Source organism: Chelonoidis abingdonii, chromosome 5 (genome assembly GCF_003597395.2).
Source record: "Chelonoidis abingdonii isolate Lonesome George chromosome 5, CheloAbing_2.0, whole genome shotgun sequence".
Taxonomy (NCBI): Eukaryota; Metazoa; Chordata; order Testudines; family Testudinidae; genus Chelonoidis; species Chelonoidis abingdonii.
Window position 1 is genome coordinate 147,270,382 of NC_133773.1, and position 15,588 is coordinate 147,285,969.

At 50.6% G+C, this 15,588-nt stretch overlaps 1 protein-coding gene across 1 annotated transcript in view; it reads left to right on the forward strand.

Annotated features, from left to right (window-relative positions):
- Positions 1-15,588, forward strand: part of LOC116824712 (dedicator of cytokinesis protein 2-like) — a 128,941-nt gene that overhangs the window by 57,079 nt on the left and 56,274 nt on the right. Inside the window, exons 14-16 of the mRNA XM_075066762.1 lie at positions 3,596-3,732; positions 7,571-7,669; positions 8,635-8,707. Coding sequence (XP_074922863.1) covers positions 3,596-3,732; positions 7,571-7,669; positions 8,635-8,707 — 309 coding nt within the window. The remainder of the gene's footprint in view (positions 1-3,595; positions 3,733-7,570; positions 7,670-8,634; positions 8,708-15,588) is intronic.

Here is a 15,588-nt window from a genome sequence, read left to right on the forward strand (position 1 = left end):
TGTGAAATAGTTGTGGGTGAGGACAAAGTCGCAAAGTTCAGCCACCAGGTTTGGCACTTAACTACTTCACAAAACTTGAGGGGGTGTTGGGCAAATTCGGGGGCGGGGGGGTGTACAGCCCCCTTAGGGGGCGATGTACACCCCCCTTAGGGGGCGTGTAGGGAAATCACTGGACGCATGCACCCCAGCAAGTATTTACAGGGACACCCAAACAGCATTTTCAAAACAGAGTAGGATTTATTAGTCAAGTGGTCACAGTCCTTAGGTTAGCACAGAGACATAAAGGTTAAAGCATCATCCAGTCTGGTCAAGCCACAATTCACCAACCAAGCTGTAGGGAACTCCATATTCAGACACTGTCTCTCTGATCTCCTTAGTGGGTCCCAGTAGAGAGCAGCAAGCTTTTTCCAGAGCCCACACTTTATTCCCTGCTGATCACCTCTCAGTCCTTAGTTCTCCAGGCAGGGCCATGCTGAGTTCACAACCCCCGCTGAGAGGCAGGAAAAAGCTCCTTTCTTTGCATTGTTGATTGCTAGGTGTCAGTGTTCTGGCCATTGGGGTTTTCCATTGTCTTCTCACATTTTCCATTGTTTTGGTTTGGCCTAGGCCAGTCCTTTTTTAATGACCCATTCAGCTAGGTCTTGGTCTGCCCTGAGAGCAAGCTTAATATCTCCCCCTCCCCGCTTCCCCAGGTAACAATGCAAAGCATAGGGGAAACTGAGGCACATATGGACATAATACAAATATTACAAAAAATTCCCACTTCATCATCACAACATCGTCCTGGATTTTCTTCCCCAGAGCAAGGGCTTTTGCCTATCATCTGCATGGGGGAGCAGGATCAATATCCTAACTCTTTGTACATCTAGTGCACCTGTGTTACAGATCTGGTCAGGCTAGGGCCGGCACCAGATGAGAAAGCATGTGCCTGGGCGGCACATTGTAAGGGGCGGCATTCCAGCCAATCTTGGGGCAGCATATTCCAGCTGCCTTGCCGTGGTTCTTTTGCTTTTGGGAGACCGGTCCGCAATTCTGGAGCCCCAGGGCACGGACGCCGGCCTGGGGGGCAGGAACTAGCAATCTCTGCGGCTCCGTGCTGCCGGGCTTCCCAAGATGTGCCACTCCCCACCGTCTGCACCGGCCTCCGCCTCTCGTGCCACTCTGAGCCCGGCCAAGCTGCCTTTAAAGGAACGGCTGAGCCAGCACCTCCTGCAGCACCTGGGGACTCCGCCTGCCCGGCTGGGAGAAACACCCCAAGGCCAGAGGGGGGAGCCCTTCTTGCCCAGCTGCGAGCGGGCTGCAGCGCCGCCTTTCACCCCTCTGCGAGCTGCCTTGACTGCCCTCCACGCACTCCCTGGGGCTGCCCCCCTTCCCCCCCCCCCCTTCTGCAGTCTTGCAGGCAGTAGGAGGTTTGTTTTTTGTTTTTTTTTTTGCTTGGGGCAGCAAAAAAGCTAGAGCTGGCCCTGGGTCAGGTTCTCTCTGCTGGCCACCCACCATATTCTTGTGAGAGGAATCCCAGCTCATGGATCCTCAAGTGTTTTAAGCTTCCAAAGTGAGACAGAGCCCAGGCACTGTGCCAGTCTTGGGGGTTCCTAGGCAAACTCTGGAAGTACAAACCCTCTGTCTAGCACTCCCTCAAAAGCTCTGACCACATGGTCCAGCTGCCTAGCCCTCTGAAACCAGTGATTCCTGCTGCCCTGTAGCTTAAACACATCCTCTCTCAGAATCCCACCAATGACGTGAGCCTTCTGGGTTACAGTTTAATTCTTTCAGGGCCATGTGGTGAGCATAGCTTATAACACCTACAGACAGACTTCACACAGGTTCTAACTCGCTCATGGCCTTTATGTAATCACATGAAAAATACACAGGTCTGTACAAAAATAATAAATCCTACGTGCATCCCCCCACCTTAGAGCATTCTTTGGGCTGGGGATCAAAATCCTTCTGCTCCAGTGCATGGCTTGTCCTAAAAAAGAGTCGTCTTCTCTAGGTCATCATTCCTCTTTTTACCTTGGCTAGTCCATGGCCTGTCCTCCTCCTGCGCAGGGCCGGTGCAAGAATGTTTCATGCCCTAGGCAAAACTTCCACCTTGCACGCCCCGTGTCCCAGAGCACCACCGCCTGAGCCCCCCCCCTCACCGGCAAGCTACCCCCCTCTGCCCTGAGGTAACCCCCGTGGCAGCTCACCCTGCTCCACCTCCTTCCTGAGCACGCCGTCGCTGCTTCACTTCTCCCGCCTCCCAGGCTTGGGCGCAATCAAGCTTAGGTGCCGCAAGCCTGGGAGGCAGGAGAAGTGAAGCAGCCATGGCGTGCTCGGGGAGAAGGTGGGGTAGGGGTGAGCTGGGGCGGGGAGTTCCCCTGCTTGCTGCCCCCGCCACCCTCTTCCTTACTGCAGCCGGCCCTCCCCGCGCTTCCGTGCTCCAGCTCCCTCCACCTAAACGCCGGCGGCAACCAGGGAAGCCAAAGATCTGGCCACCACGGCCGCTGCTGAAGAAAATGCCGCCCCCGAAATCCTAGCGCGGTCGCCTAAATGGTTGCACCGGCTCTGCTTCTGCCCAAACTTCCTGTGCATTTCTCTCTAAGTTTCTGTTTATATGCCTCCCCACCCAACACCTAACAGTCTTTGTTCTGCCTTTTAGTAAATGTCCACCCTCTACTTCCCCCCTCCCTTCAGAGAGGTAGGGTAAAACTGGTTTCCCCCAGGATGTAGTTATTTTTTAGCATAACGGTTGTGTGGTTGTACAGACAGATCCCCCCAAATCATTGCAATCTGTCACTGCAGTGTCTGGGTGCTATTGGGGATACAGTGTGTGTGTGAGAGAGAGAGAGAGAATGAATGGGGGATGCCTTATTCCCCTTTCTACTCAGATGGAAGCTGGGCTCTTCCAAAGCAACCCAACACCTGCTAGACTGAACAGGCAACTGAAGTGGGATCTGCCAAATGGAAGAGAAGCCAGACCAGACCAGCTCAGTTACTGCAGTGGAACCAGAATTACTCTTCATGGGCCTGCTGCTTCTAGCCCTTTAAAATGTGAAAGGCCTTTGTCTTGGATACCCCAAAAGCACTGGGTATCTGGCACCTCAGCTGCATAGTGAGAGATTATTCTGATTCCTGCAGCTGAAGAATGGCCAAGCAGGTGGAGAGGGAAAATCAGACTGCCTGCCCTTATAGAGAGACCCATACTAGGAATTTGAGTGGGGCTGGCTGGGCTGCCTGCCTGCCACCCACCCCTCCATTAAAAGACACTTCAGCCATTAGTCAAGTAAGGGGTAAGTGTAAGGGAGGAAATGAAGGGACCATATCAAAACACTAGTAAATGTGTAGTAGGGACCAGTTTTTGCTGGTCTCAGTGACTAGGAGTGGGCAGGGCTGGATGGGACTTAATGGGGCTTCTTGGCTCTAAATTCCAGGAATCTACGAAAATGTAGGTCTATGTTGAAGCGGGGTGGGGGAGAAGAGGTTGTTTAATTTTAACCAAAGCATTGCCCTATCCCTGACTAGTCCTGTGTGCTTTGGGGTGGGAGAGCATTGAGGGCTCCTGGGGCTACTGGTAGCCGCTCAGGCCTGACCTCACTGCAACCTCGCTGTGTATTGCTCTCTCCAGGAGACATCAGGAACGACATTTACCTCACATTGGTGCAGGGCGAGTTTGACAAGGGGAACAAGAAGACTCAGAAGAACGTGGAGGTGACAGTGTGTGTCTGTGATGAGACTGGAAACATGATGCAGGTTAGTGTGCCGCATCTGGCCTGCTGGCTGTAGTGTAGTGGGAGCATGTGGTGGTGGGTGCAGGGAAAGGGGAAATCCCGAACTTGTGGGATTGAGTCTGACTGTGCCAATGCTACTTGACTCCTCACTCCTTTGGTGATCAAGTATCAGGGGGTAGCCATGTTAGTCTGTATCCACAAAAACAACAGGGAGTCCGGTGGCACCTTAAAGATTTGGTGCCACTGGACTCCTTGTTCCTCTGGAGATGTCTCAGGAGAAGCCAGACATCCTTGGGTTAACTCCATGGACTTCAGAGGTGCTCTATAGAACCAAGCCAATGGAAAAGTGCTGGATCTGGATCTGAACTGCACAGACCTGTCTGGAAGCAGCTTTGCAGTAGGGCTCAGAGGCAGTTACCACCTAGGAAGTCTTGGCCATCTCCTTCACTGCAGCTGGTTGGAGTGTTCTTGGCAGATCACTCCGAGGGCACTGAGGCTCTGGAAATGGACCTTCAAACCTGCGTCTAAACCTGAATCCTTCCTGCATTGTCAAACATTGCTTAGAACAGGAGTCGGCAACCTTTCAGCAGTGCTGTGCCGAGTCTTCATTTATTCACTCTAATTTCAGGTTTCACGTGCCAGTAAAAATTTTAACGTTGTTAGAAGGTCTCTTTCTATAAGTCTATAATATATATAACTAAACTGTTGTATGTAAAGTAAATAAGGTTTTCAAAATGTTTAAGAAGCTTCATTTAAAATTAAATTAAAATGCAGAGCTCCCCGGACTGGTGGCCAGGACCCAGGCAGTGTGAGTGCCACTGAAAATCAGCTTGCGTGCCGCCTTTGGCACCTGTGCCATAGGTTGCTACCCCTGGCTTAGAACAAGAACCAGACTCTGCCATCACTGTCTATCTTGGACTACTCTTTGCATAGTCCCTGTGTTGTGAAGTCCCATGCATTTTCCCTCTCTAAGTACTGTTTGACAGAGGGATTCTTTTGGTTGGTCCCCTTTATACGTTCCTTCAGCGGCCCAATGACATACCTTCCATGGCAGATGCTTTGGTGTCATTCTTAACACATCTCAGATATTTCCAGCTTTGTTTCTGAATAACTTTGGCGATAAGGGGTTGCTGAACTTTCTGAAAAATCTCAGCATTTGTTTATAAATTCAGTCCATCTAATACCTAGAATTTTCCTGAGGCATTTGCTTTTCGAGGCATTTAGACATCTGTCTATACCTTTAGTGGGTTTACAGGTTTCACATCCATATGTTAAAGTGGAAATAATATTTGAGTTAAAGATTTGTAGTTTGGTCTTTATTGTAGGTTTTTGATGACTAAATCTTGTTTTAAACTGGTGAATGCAGCTGCTGCCTTGCTAATTCACCTCTAAAACCAGAACCAAAAAGGCTGTGAGAAGGGAAAGGGGAGAATCAGCTTCTTGTAGGGCTTGTCAGAACCATTCAAGGCCCTCCAACCTCTCCTCAGATGTGCATGGCCCTATCCTCACAACTTGTGTGTTAGAGACTCCAAATGCCGGAGCAGAGGGAGAGGCTTTGGGTGCTACAGAAGTGAAACGTGGCTTGGGAAAGGTTCGTTAAGGAGAAGAGCACAGGGAAGTACATGGTGTCACAGAGTCCCTGGGCGATGCTCTGGAACTGTTCCCCACTAAGCCAGTCAGGACTTTGGGGAGCCTCCTCTCCCTTGGAGCAGACTTGTTCAGGGCAAGAAGCTCACACGTCTTCACCTCCTGGGTCTCTCCTTGGAGCATTCAGCATCCTCTGCCCCTCCGTGTGCTTCCCACAGCGAGCCCACCCAGGCTGGGTCCTGGGGAAGCCACAGGGTTCTGCACCCCCACTTTGCAGTCAGACGTGACTCTCAGCCAGCCAGTAAAACAGAGGTTTATTCGATGACAGGAACAGGGTCTAAAACAGAGCTTGTAGATACAGCGAACCAGACCCCTCGGCCGGGTCCATTCTGGGGGGCAGTGAGCCAGACCCCTAGGTCTGCCCTTCACTCCTCGTCCCCAGCAAGCTCCAGACTAACCACCCCCTCCAGCCCCTCCTCTCTGCTCAGCTCCTTTCCCGGGCCAGGAGGTCACCTGATCCCTTTGTCTCCAACACCTTCAGTTGGCACCTTTGCAGAGGAGGGGCCCAGGCCATCAGTTGCTAGGAGACAGAGTGCCAGGCATTTAGGTGCACTAGCCCTTTGCTCTGCAGCAATCACACACCCTTATCCCACCACCTAGATACTTAAGAACTGCCTAGGGGACACTGAGGCACCAACACAGTATTCAGAGCAAACATTAAGAACAGTCCCAGTTCGTCACACATGGGTAAGGGAAGGAGATTGTGCTCTTGCTTAGGCCAACCCCTGGAGTTGCTCCTGATAGTACATTGACTCTTGCCCTTACTCATTCTCCACGTTTGCTTTTATTTCTAATTAAACTCTCAGCTGATACATTGGATGTAGGCTTGTTAAAAATCCAGAGATGCAATCTCTTCCCCCACTCCAGTCTCTCTCTCTGCGATAATGATTTTCCCATGTTGCAACAAGACTTGAGTCTTGAAAGCTCTCTGGAGGGTTGTGAACCCCTTGCTGCCTTCCTTGGAAGACTGAGCCAGCTCTGCAGTTAGAGAGAGCATTCCAGCCTAGCAAGGCAGCTTCACTGCAGCCCCATTCACTCTCAGCTGTGGGGCTCTGTCATGGTGTGTATCACTCACTGGTGGACTAGTGCCTCCTCATCATTCTCGGGATTAGCTCGAGGCAGACTTCCCCATCCCTCCTTTCCTGCAGTCTGCCTGCAGCCTCTCACAAGTGTCAGGAACTGCAGCGTCTTCTTTGGAGCTCAGCCTTCTGGCTGTGTCACTATCCACGTTCCCCCTTCAAGGGAAGTTTAGCTCCTCAGTAGTCTAGCCATTTCGCCAGTGGTATCTGCAGTCAGTTGGCCCGCCCACTACTCCATATCCCAGCCCAGGGACCCTCTGAACTGCAGTTACTTACTGCACTCCTTTGTCTCTACTATCACTGTATTTCCCTGGGCCACTTCCCCAGGGTCACACCACTCTCCTCGATCTGAACAGCCTGGCTGTTCTTCTCCCTTCTCTTCTCCCTTCTCCCTCTCTTCTCCTTTCTTCTTCTCCCTTCTCTTCTCCCTGGGTTTCTGCTTACAATTCTCTGTCCAAGGTGTTATAGGGTTGCAGCCTACTCAAGGCACAGTCTTCCCTCCTCAAGCTCCAGGGAGCCACTGACCCTTCTCTGCCCTGTGGCGCTTCTTATATGGGTCTGCTGGGTCCTGACTGGCTGTTCCTCACAGCCCCTCTCCTTTTGGCTGCTTTCTGCACAGCCTCCGTAGGGTTCTGTTAACTCCTTGCATGTCAGCGTGGGATGGACGCCCCATCACAGGCTCTCACTGGGAGATGCGGCTCAGGGACGGGCAATAGTAATTCAGTGCAGAGTGGCATAGCTATAACGGACTATGCATGCCAGGCTGACAGAACAGTGAGGGCAGTGGGGCTGCCTGTTTGTGCAGGATGGCACATCCAGTGGGTGGGAAGGAGACGTGCTGTGGGTGGGCAGTTGGAAGCCACCAGATGGAATGGTAAAGGCTAGAGTGGGCTGGCACAGTCATGGAGCTCAGCATGCTATGACAGGTTGGTACAGACAGGGGAATGGGCTACTGTAGGCTGGGGCTGGTTAGCATATTGGTCAGCATGCAGCATTTCTGTTCTTAATTGTTGATTTCCATGTGTGTGGCAGAAATGCTGCAGCTCTGAATTGCTTGGATGCAGGACAACTATTTGCCTAGGAACCATAAAAGCTCAGCACTAACTGACTCTCCCCTGGCTGTCCACTTCTCAGAATGTGATTTTCCCGGGTGCTGGTGACAAGCCTTCAAGTGAATATCATTCTGTGGTCTATTACCAGCAGCGGCAACAGCGGTGGATGGAGACAATGAAGGTCTGTTTGAACTTCCCCATGCTTGGAGGTGGTTGGGGAGGGGATCAGCTGTGATTGGAATTTTGGACATGAAACCTGCAAACCGAGCTTACTGGGTCCCAGGTGTGAGGTCTGTTCTGATCAGACTCTGTCTCCTGACTCACACAGAGGCTAGGCAGAACTGTGAAGAACATCAGATGGTTAAGAATTAGTTCTCTTATTTCTCTTGTGCAAGGAGAATGAACAGCCCAGAGAAATCCCTTCCCAATGAGCAAAGTTCACAGCCCTCCCATGCAAACAGAGGAGGGAAGAGGTCAGCTCTGAGACTGAATATTGCTTAATGACCCGCTGCATGGCAAACAGGGGTGATCATACAGCTCAGTCCATAGAGGGAGCTGTGACACAAGAGCAAATCCACATGCGTAGAGACAAGTATCCATAGTGTCCATGGTTACTGGGAGCTCCTTTCCTCAAGGCCCTGAGTCTTGAGAGCGAGGGGAGTAACAGAAGCTGCGTAGATCAGCTCTGCACTCCATATGCAATCCCACAGCACTGACTGAACTCCCTAGGTCTTGCCACAGCCTGCTGTCCTCAGTGAAACCTGGCTTGCATTCTCTAGGGATTCAGCCCCAGTCATGAATGGGGTATGGCCACATATCATTATAGATGGATATGGACACAGGCATACAGATATACACAAAGATGCCAAGGTACCTCCATATGCACATGTGTACCTGCACAGACACATCCAAGTATGGACACAAGCACACATGTATGCACAGCCGCACACACTGATGGACATGCACAGATACACAGTCACATGTTCAGATCTCTACACTTTACTAGTTAAAGGTAGAATGGGGTTCTGGATTGAGCATCTTAATCTATGATTGACCTTTGGCTGCCTCTATCAAAGCTTAGGTCCTCTGATGCTCTCATGACTGGGCCTATTCCCTCCTGTGCTAATGCTGGCTCTTCTCTCCTAGATTGCTGTTCCCATTGAAGATGTCCACAGGACCCATCTGAGATTCACCTTCAGGCACCGCTCTTCCAGTGACTGTAAGTTTTCCTTCTGCTTCTGATCTTGTTCTGTTTGTGGTCCAGGCATGGGCTAGGGCCTCTCCTCTAGAGTCAATCTGCAGGACTGAAAAAATCATGTGGTGGCACAGGGTGGGCTGTAGCACGTGGTTTTGGCTGGGACAGCTTTGCAAGGCTTCCCAGATACAGGGAGGAAGCACTGCAGTTTATGCAGCCCACAACTGCTGCTGTGCAGCCTGACCTGTCCCTCCTTCACAGTGATTCTTGTCTTCAGGGTTCTTCTTTGACTAGATGCAGCTACGTATTCCACGTAGGTGCGTGCACACAGTGCACTGGAGTCGGAGAATTTTGCCTAGCAGTACTTGTGGGGCAGGGGCAGCATTCATGCCTTGTGGCTGTTGCCCCTCCACGGCTATATGAGGCAGCAGTGCTCTGACTCCCCTCTGTTTTGTCTCACTGCTCATGGCTGGAGTCTGAGCCCTGTATGGTTTTCACCTCACAGTTCCTTCTCGGTTGCTGAGTTTTCTCTGTATATAGTTGTATAGTTAGTTAGTACCCATGTTAGTAAGTTAGTATAGTTAGTTGTCTTGGATAATGCCGTAACCAGGTTTCAAACACTGTCCATTGTGTGTGTGTGGGGGGTGATACCCATTAGTGATCCCCACACAAGGTGTTTGCTCTGTTTGGGTGAGGGTTTAGTTTGTAAATCATTCTAAAAGGGCTCAGGTGGCTAGAGAACTTTGCCTGAAGCAGCACCTCCTTGAGCAGGCCGTGAGGACTGTTTCAGCACCGAGGCTTGAATTGGATCAGCAGTCACCCTCGGGCTCAGTGATGACGCCACTCCACATGCCAGAGTTAGTGTCTCTCCCAAGAGATGGGGGAGCCATTTGCCTTCTCAAGTGCACTGAAGAAAAGATCTCATAAGACCAGTTGGTACCACTCCTGGTGTCTTCCTCTAAGAAGAGTATGGACTGGCCTCATGCTACTGCCAACATGTGGGATGGAGCAGGTCTTTCAAATCGCTTCCTGGTACTGCCTAGAGATGTGCAGGCGTCCATACTGTTGACTCTGGTTCCAGCCCTGGGATGTCTGAGTCTGGTACTGACGACAATGATGCCAGCACCGGCGCTCTCCATTCCAGTGGCCTAGTGGGTGACAGCAGGTCTACTTGGTCTATTGTTCTGGACTTCTCAGCACAGACATTGTCTTGGTGGAAGATCCCGTCTTTGATGCCGGCACCATTGTGACGGAGCAGGGTGGATTTGACCTGAGAATGTTGCAGGGGAGTTACATTGGGGATGAGAAGGAATCTACCTGAGCTGTAACCTGAGCCAGGAGGGGTGTGGGGAGAAATCACACCTTCTGCCTCGGAGACTGAACAAAGGAGAGGAGGAAGAGAGGGGAGTTCGGAGAAAACGAAGAGAGGAATTGTTTAGTTTGTTTGGACTGGGTGATGCAATGCAGGGAACCCCAAGCTGGGGACTAAGCTCCCTGAACCCCCAGAAGGACTTGATTGAGGGGTCCTGGTTGTGCCTACAAGCTCTGCTGTAGACTGCATTCCTATTGTTCAATAAACCTTCTGTTTTACTGGCTGGCTGAGAGTCACCGTGAATCCCAAGAAGAGGAGTGAAGGGCCCTGATCCCCCGACACTCTGTGACAACCGTCCGCTGCATCAACACTGCTGCTGACCCCGGTACTGGATGCAACTATGATGTATTTGGCTCTGGTTGTGCCAGTTGGTACCAGTACCTCTTTCTTGCTGGGTAGCAAATGAGTTAGACAGGTTGCTTCTGCCATCAGGGCTAGTTCCACCACTGTCCCCAGAGACCTGGGGCTTCTCAGGATCCAGGTCAAGGTTCTCCTCCCACTCATCATCACCTGATATGTGTTGAAGACTATTCTTGGAGCAACTTTGCTATTGAGACTGGCAGTCAGGACTGGGGCCCCTCACCTGGGGCCTACTGGCCACCAATGCCCTATCTTATCCCCAGTGGCCTCACTGGAATCTATGGGATGCTCCTTGGTCTTGGAAGTTGCATTCCTCATCCTGTTCCAGAGCAGATCACTGGGCATATCGGTGGCTGCAGTTGTTGATCCACTGCAAGCTGAGGCATCAGTTGGCTTCCCTTCTTGGGGCCTCCGAAATTGTTCCACCCAGGTCCAACAATTCAGGGGCAGGACCCATCCCTAGCGCAGCTGACTGCTTCATCATTATCCCCTGACAATTCAGTGTTACCAGGCTCCTCTTCTACCTTGGTGCCTGAGGATTTCAAGGCCTACCAGGATCTTCTGCAGCATGTGGCTGCTACCTTGGCAGAGTTCCTGAGGGAGAATACTCTCAAACTACTGAAAATTCTCCGGTTGTCTGCCCCAGGGAGGTTAGCCCTCTCTATTAATTACACATTCCTGGAGCCTGCAAAGGTTCTTTAGCTTTCTCCAACTTCAGTGCCACCCATGACAAAATGTTGAGAGAAATGTAAATCTGTGTAGCATTTTGAGGGCTTCTGTTCCCTCCCTGTCCCTAATTCCCTGGTTGTGAATGCAGTGAATGATGGGGCCTGGCAGGGCAGGTATAAATCTTTGCCCAAGGACAAGGAGTCCAAGAGGATGGATTTAGTAGGCAGGAAAATCTATACCTCCTCTTCCCTGCTGTGGTCAGATGTTTGGCTGTGTGTGTGTTCTTTCAGCGTGCTGTCCCAGTCCCTATCTTTGGGGAATGTGTTTGGTCTCGAGGTGTTCTGGTACCACCTGTTCTGGAATATGTTTGCGAATGTATTCTTATGCCTAGCACTACTTAGGAATGTGTGTTTCTGCAATATCAGCCCTGTTCTTGCCAGATTCTGTGAGCAAGGCCAACCTCTTGCTCACAGCTTAACTTTGCTTTATATCCGCAAAGTTTTGACTACTTTAGCCCAAGTCTTATCCCAGGCCTCTGATGCATAGGCTTATGTTTCAGGCCCTCTTCCTACTACACCTGCAAATGAGTATTGTGAACCAGCAGGCACTATCCAAGTACAATTTTATTAATGGGACAGCTATGTCTAAATTTGTAGAACAGTTACTTGAAGTCTCCAGGGAGGAATTTCGAATGCTGATAGCTGAGTGCTGTTTGGTGGCCAAGACATCCTTCCACTCAGCTTTGGGCATGGCAAATACATCAGCCAGAGTTATAGCCTCAGTAGTAACCATGAAAAGGGTGTCTTGGCTGCAAAATTTGGGCATTGATCCCAATGTGCTGCAGACTCTTGAGGACATGTCCTTCGGTGGTTGAGTGCTTTTTTCACATAAGACTGCTGAAACCTTGCACTTGTTTAAAGACTCAAGAGCTCTCTAGGAATATCTACTCCAGAGGTGCGGAGACACCATTTTGATAGTCAGCAGCAGCATCAACAGTACTGCCCACAATGGTACTTTGGGCAGTTCTTCCCTTCTCTGAGGCAGCGAGACTATCTGAGAAAGGCAGAGGTCTTTGGTTCTGGGTTCAGCCAGTCAACTTGTCCTCCCCTGGCATTTACCCAGAAGCTGGAAATGGGCGACAGAAGATGGATCACTTGATGATTCCCTGTTCTGTTCATTCCCTCTCAAGCACCTGGCATTGGCTAGTGTCGGAAGACAGGATACTGGGCTATATGGACCTTTGATCTGACCCAGTATGGCTGTTCTTATGTTACTACCAAGTGCTTGTTTTGACTTATACATCCAGGGCAGCAATGCAGTTGTTACTTCTATATCCCTGTTCCCCCTTCCACTCATTTTCACGCTATATGGGTCTCAATTACCACTGACAGCTGGGTCCTGAGCACTGTCAGATAGGGTTACACCATCCTGTTCCTTTCTGCCTCTTCTCCTCACCCTCTCTCTCTTCAGGGACCCTTCTCACAAGACACTGTTCCTCGAGCAGGTTCAGTCTCTACTAGCATTAGGAGCTGTGCAGGAGGTCCCTCAGCAGCACCAGGCTGGGGCAGCAGGTTTGTATAATTTTTTTTGGTGCCCAGAGTGGGTCCAAGTCTTGCCCCCACTACACCTGCCTAAGCCTCTGGGAGAGAGTTTGGGTGTGGGAGGGGGTTTGGGGTGCAGCCTCTGGGAGGGAGTTTGGGTGCAGGGGGTGGGCTTTAGGCTGGGGCAGGTGGTTGGGGTGCAGGAGAGGGTGAGGGGTGCAGTGCTTATGTTGAGTGGCTCCTGAAAGCGACCCTCACACCCCTCTAGCAGTGGATCCTAGGTGTGGGAGCTGGGAGATCTCAGCGTGCCACTGCCCACAGGCACCACCCTTGCAGCTCCCATTGGCTGCAGTTCCTGGCCAATGGGAGCTGTGGAGTTGGCACTCGAGGTGGGGGCAGCATGTAGAGACACTCCCCCTGGGGCCGTAGGGGGCCATTCCAGCGGCTTCCGGAAGTGATGTGGAGCCATGCTAGCTTTGCTGTGTTGTCAGTGGTGGCGGCAGCAGCTGGGGGCCCCCAGGCCCTTTTAAATTGTCCGGGGGTGTCAGGCAGGGCTGGGGGAGAGACCCAGCCCCGAACATTGGTGGAGCCAGGCCTCCAGGCCCTGAATATTCCTGGAGCATGGACACCATGGGCCCATATAACTCACCGCCCCTGGCATCAGGGCCAAGGGTTTTATTTCTGTATTTTCTGGTTCCCAAATCCAAAGGAGGAGTGAGACCTAGTCTCGATCTCTGCAACCTCAACAAATATATCAGATACACGATATTCCGAGTGATCACCCTATCAACAATCCTCCCACATTAAATCAGAATGACTGGTTTGCTGCTCTGGACCTTCAGGACACTTCCTGTCAGGGGATGATTCTTCTGAGCCACAGACAGTTTCTCCAGTTCATTGTGGCATACCAACATTATCGGTATGCAGTGATCCCCTCTGGCCTTCTCTCTGCGTGGTTATAATGATAGCCTACCTCGGGAAGGGGGAAATTCATATCTTCCTGTGCCTGGGCAATTGGTTACTGAAGGGCAAGTCCAGGAAAGAAGTTCAGTCTCGTGTACACATCACACTATGCTTACTCATTCTCAACAGAGAAGTCAATGTTGGTCCCCACTTCAAGAATTCAGTTCTTTGGGGCTTAATAGATTCTACAAGTTCGAGAGCTCTTCTGCCGACGGACTATTTTGAGGCAATTCTTCGTCTGTGTTTACAGCTTGAATGTGCCTAAGGCTGTTGGATCGCATGGCTGCTTGTGCACAGGTGGTACAGTTTGTGTCTTCACCCTCTCCAGATGTGGCTGAGGAGAGTTTATTGCCCAACCCATCACCCTTTGCATTGATTGGTCTGGCTCCCTCCATTGATCCTGGACTCCTTATAGTGGTGGACAGTTCAAGGTAATGTATGCCAAGGAGAGCCCTTTGCTTGGTCCCCATTGACCAGGACCATTGTCACCGATGTGTCCTTGGGAGGCTGGGGTTGCTGAGTTCAGGATCTGTGCTCCGAGCAGGAAGCTGTTTTTTTTGTTGTTGTTGTTGTTGTTGTTTTTTTTCCATATCAACAGTCTGGAGCTTCAGGCCAATTACAATGTATGTCATGCCTTTCATAGTTGTGTCAGGGGCCTAATAGTTCACATTCTTATGGACAATACCACTGTGATGCATTATGTGAACAGACAAAGAGGAGCACACTTGAGAGTGCTGTGTCAGGAAGCAATCAGGCTTTGGCAGTTATGCATCAGAGAGAATGTTACTCTGGTACTTGATCATTTACCTGGGGCCCAGAATCAACTTGTGGATCACCTCAGTAGGAATTTCTCCCTCAGTCACAAGTGGTCTCTGAAGTCTAGTGTTCTGCGGTCCCTCTTTGCAATGTGGGGCAATCCTACGATTGATCTGTTTTGCTCTTAAGGGGGCCTCACTCCAGGCTCCCTGACCAACACCTTTCATGTAGGTTGGGAATCAGCACTCCTGTATGGCTTTCTTCTGATTCCAATCATCCCACAGGTAATCTTCAAACTCAAATTGGACCCTGCCATGGTCATCCTCATTGCTTCAGCATGGCCAAGGTGATGCTGCTTCTCTGACCTTCTGGGGTTTTCAATTCAGCCTTCTATATCTCTTTCTTTTCATCCTGACCTCCATACTCAGCATCATAGTCAGCATCCAGCACTCAGCTCTCTACATATCACCACATGGCTGCTCCATGGTTAAATGTGGAGGAGGAATAATATTTGGAGGCTGTTGGGCAGATTTTATTCAATAGTAGGAAACCCGCCACCAGATTAGCCTATTTGGCTAAATGGAAACATTTTTCAGAGTGGTGATTGGCTCGTGGGGTTCAACTGATATTAACTGGGATTCAGGACCTCCTGGAGTATTTGTCGCATCTACAGGTCTTGCATTCAGTTAATTGAAGGTCCACTTGGTTGTAATGTCAGTGTTCATTCACTCACCTATAGGAGATCAGTATTTCTGAACACTGTGGTGGCAAGATTCTTGAAAGGAATCCTTCCTCTTCACCTACCAGCAAGAACCAGTTCCTTTGTGGGATCTCAGTAGTGTCTTGGGGTGCTTGGATCAGCATTCACATCACACTCCCCATCAGTACCCTCCCCGAGCTGGGGAAGCTAAAGATCCAACTAGTGGACCTAATTTGGTGATGAATCCTGGTCAGATGCCACCTGAGGCACATTGGACATACACTCAGAAGAATATTGTGTTAGTGGCTCTGATGGGACCTCCATTCGAGCTGAAGGGACAAGCAGTCCAACGAAGTGCGTATTCACCCACAAAAGCTCATGCTCCAATATGATAAAGTTTGCGGATGACACGAAGCTGGGGGGTATTGCTAACACGGAGAAGGACCGGGATACTATTCAGGAAGATCTGGACCACCTTGTACACTGGAGTAATAGTAATAGGATGAAATATAATAGTGAAAAGTGCAAGGTCATGCACTTAGGG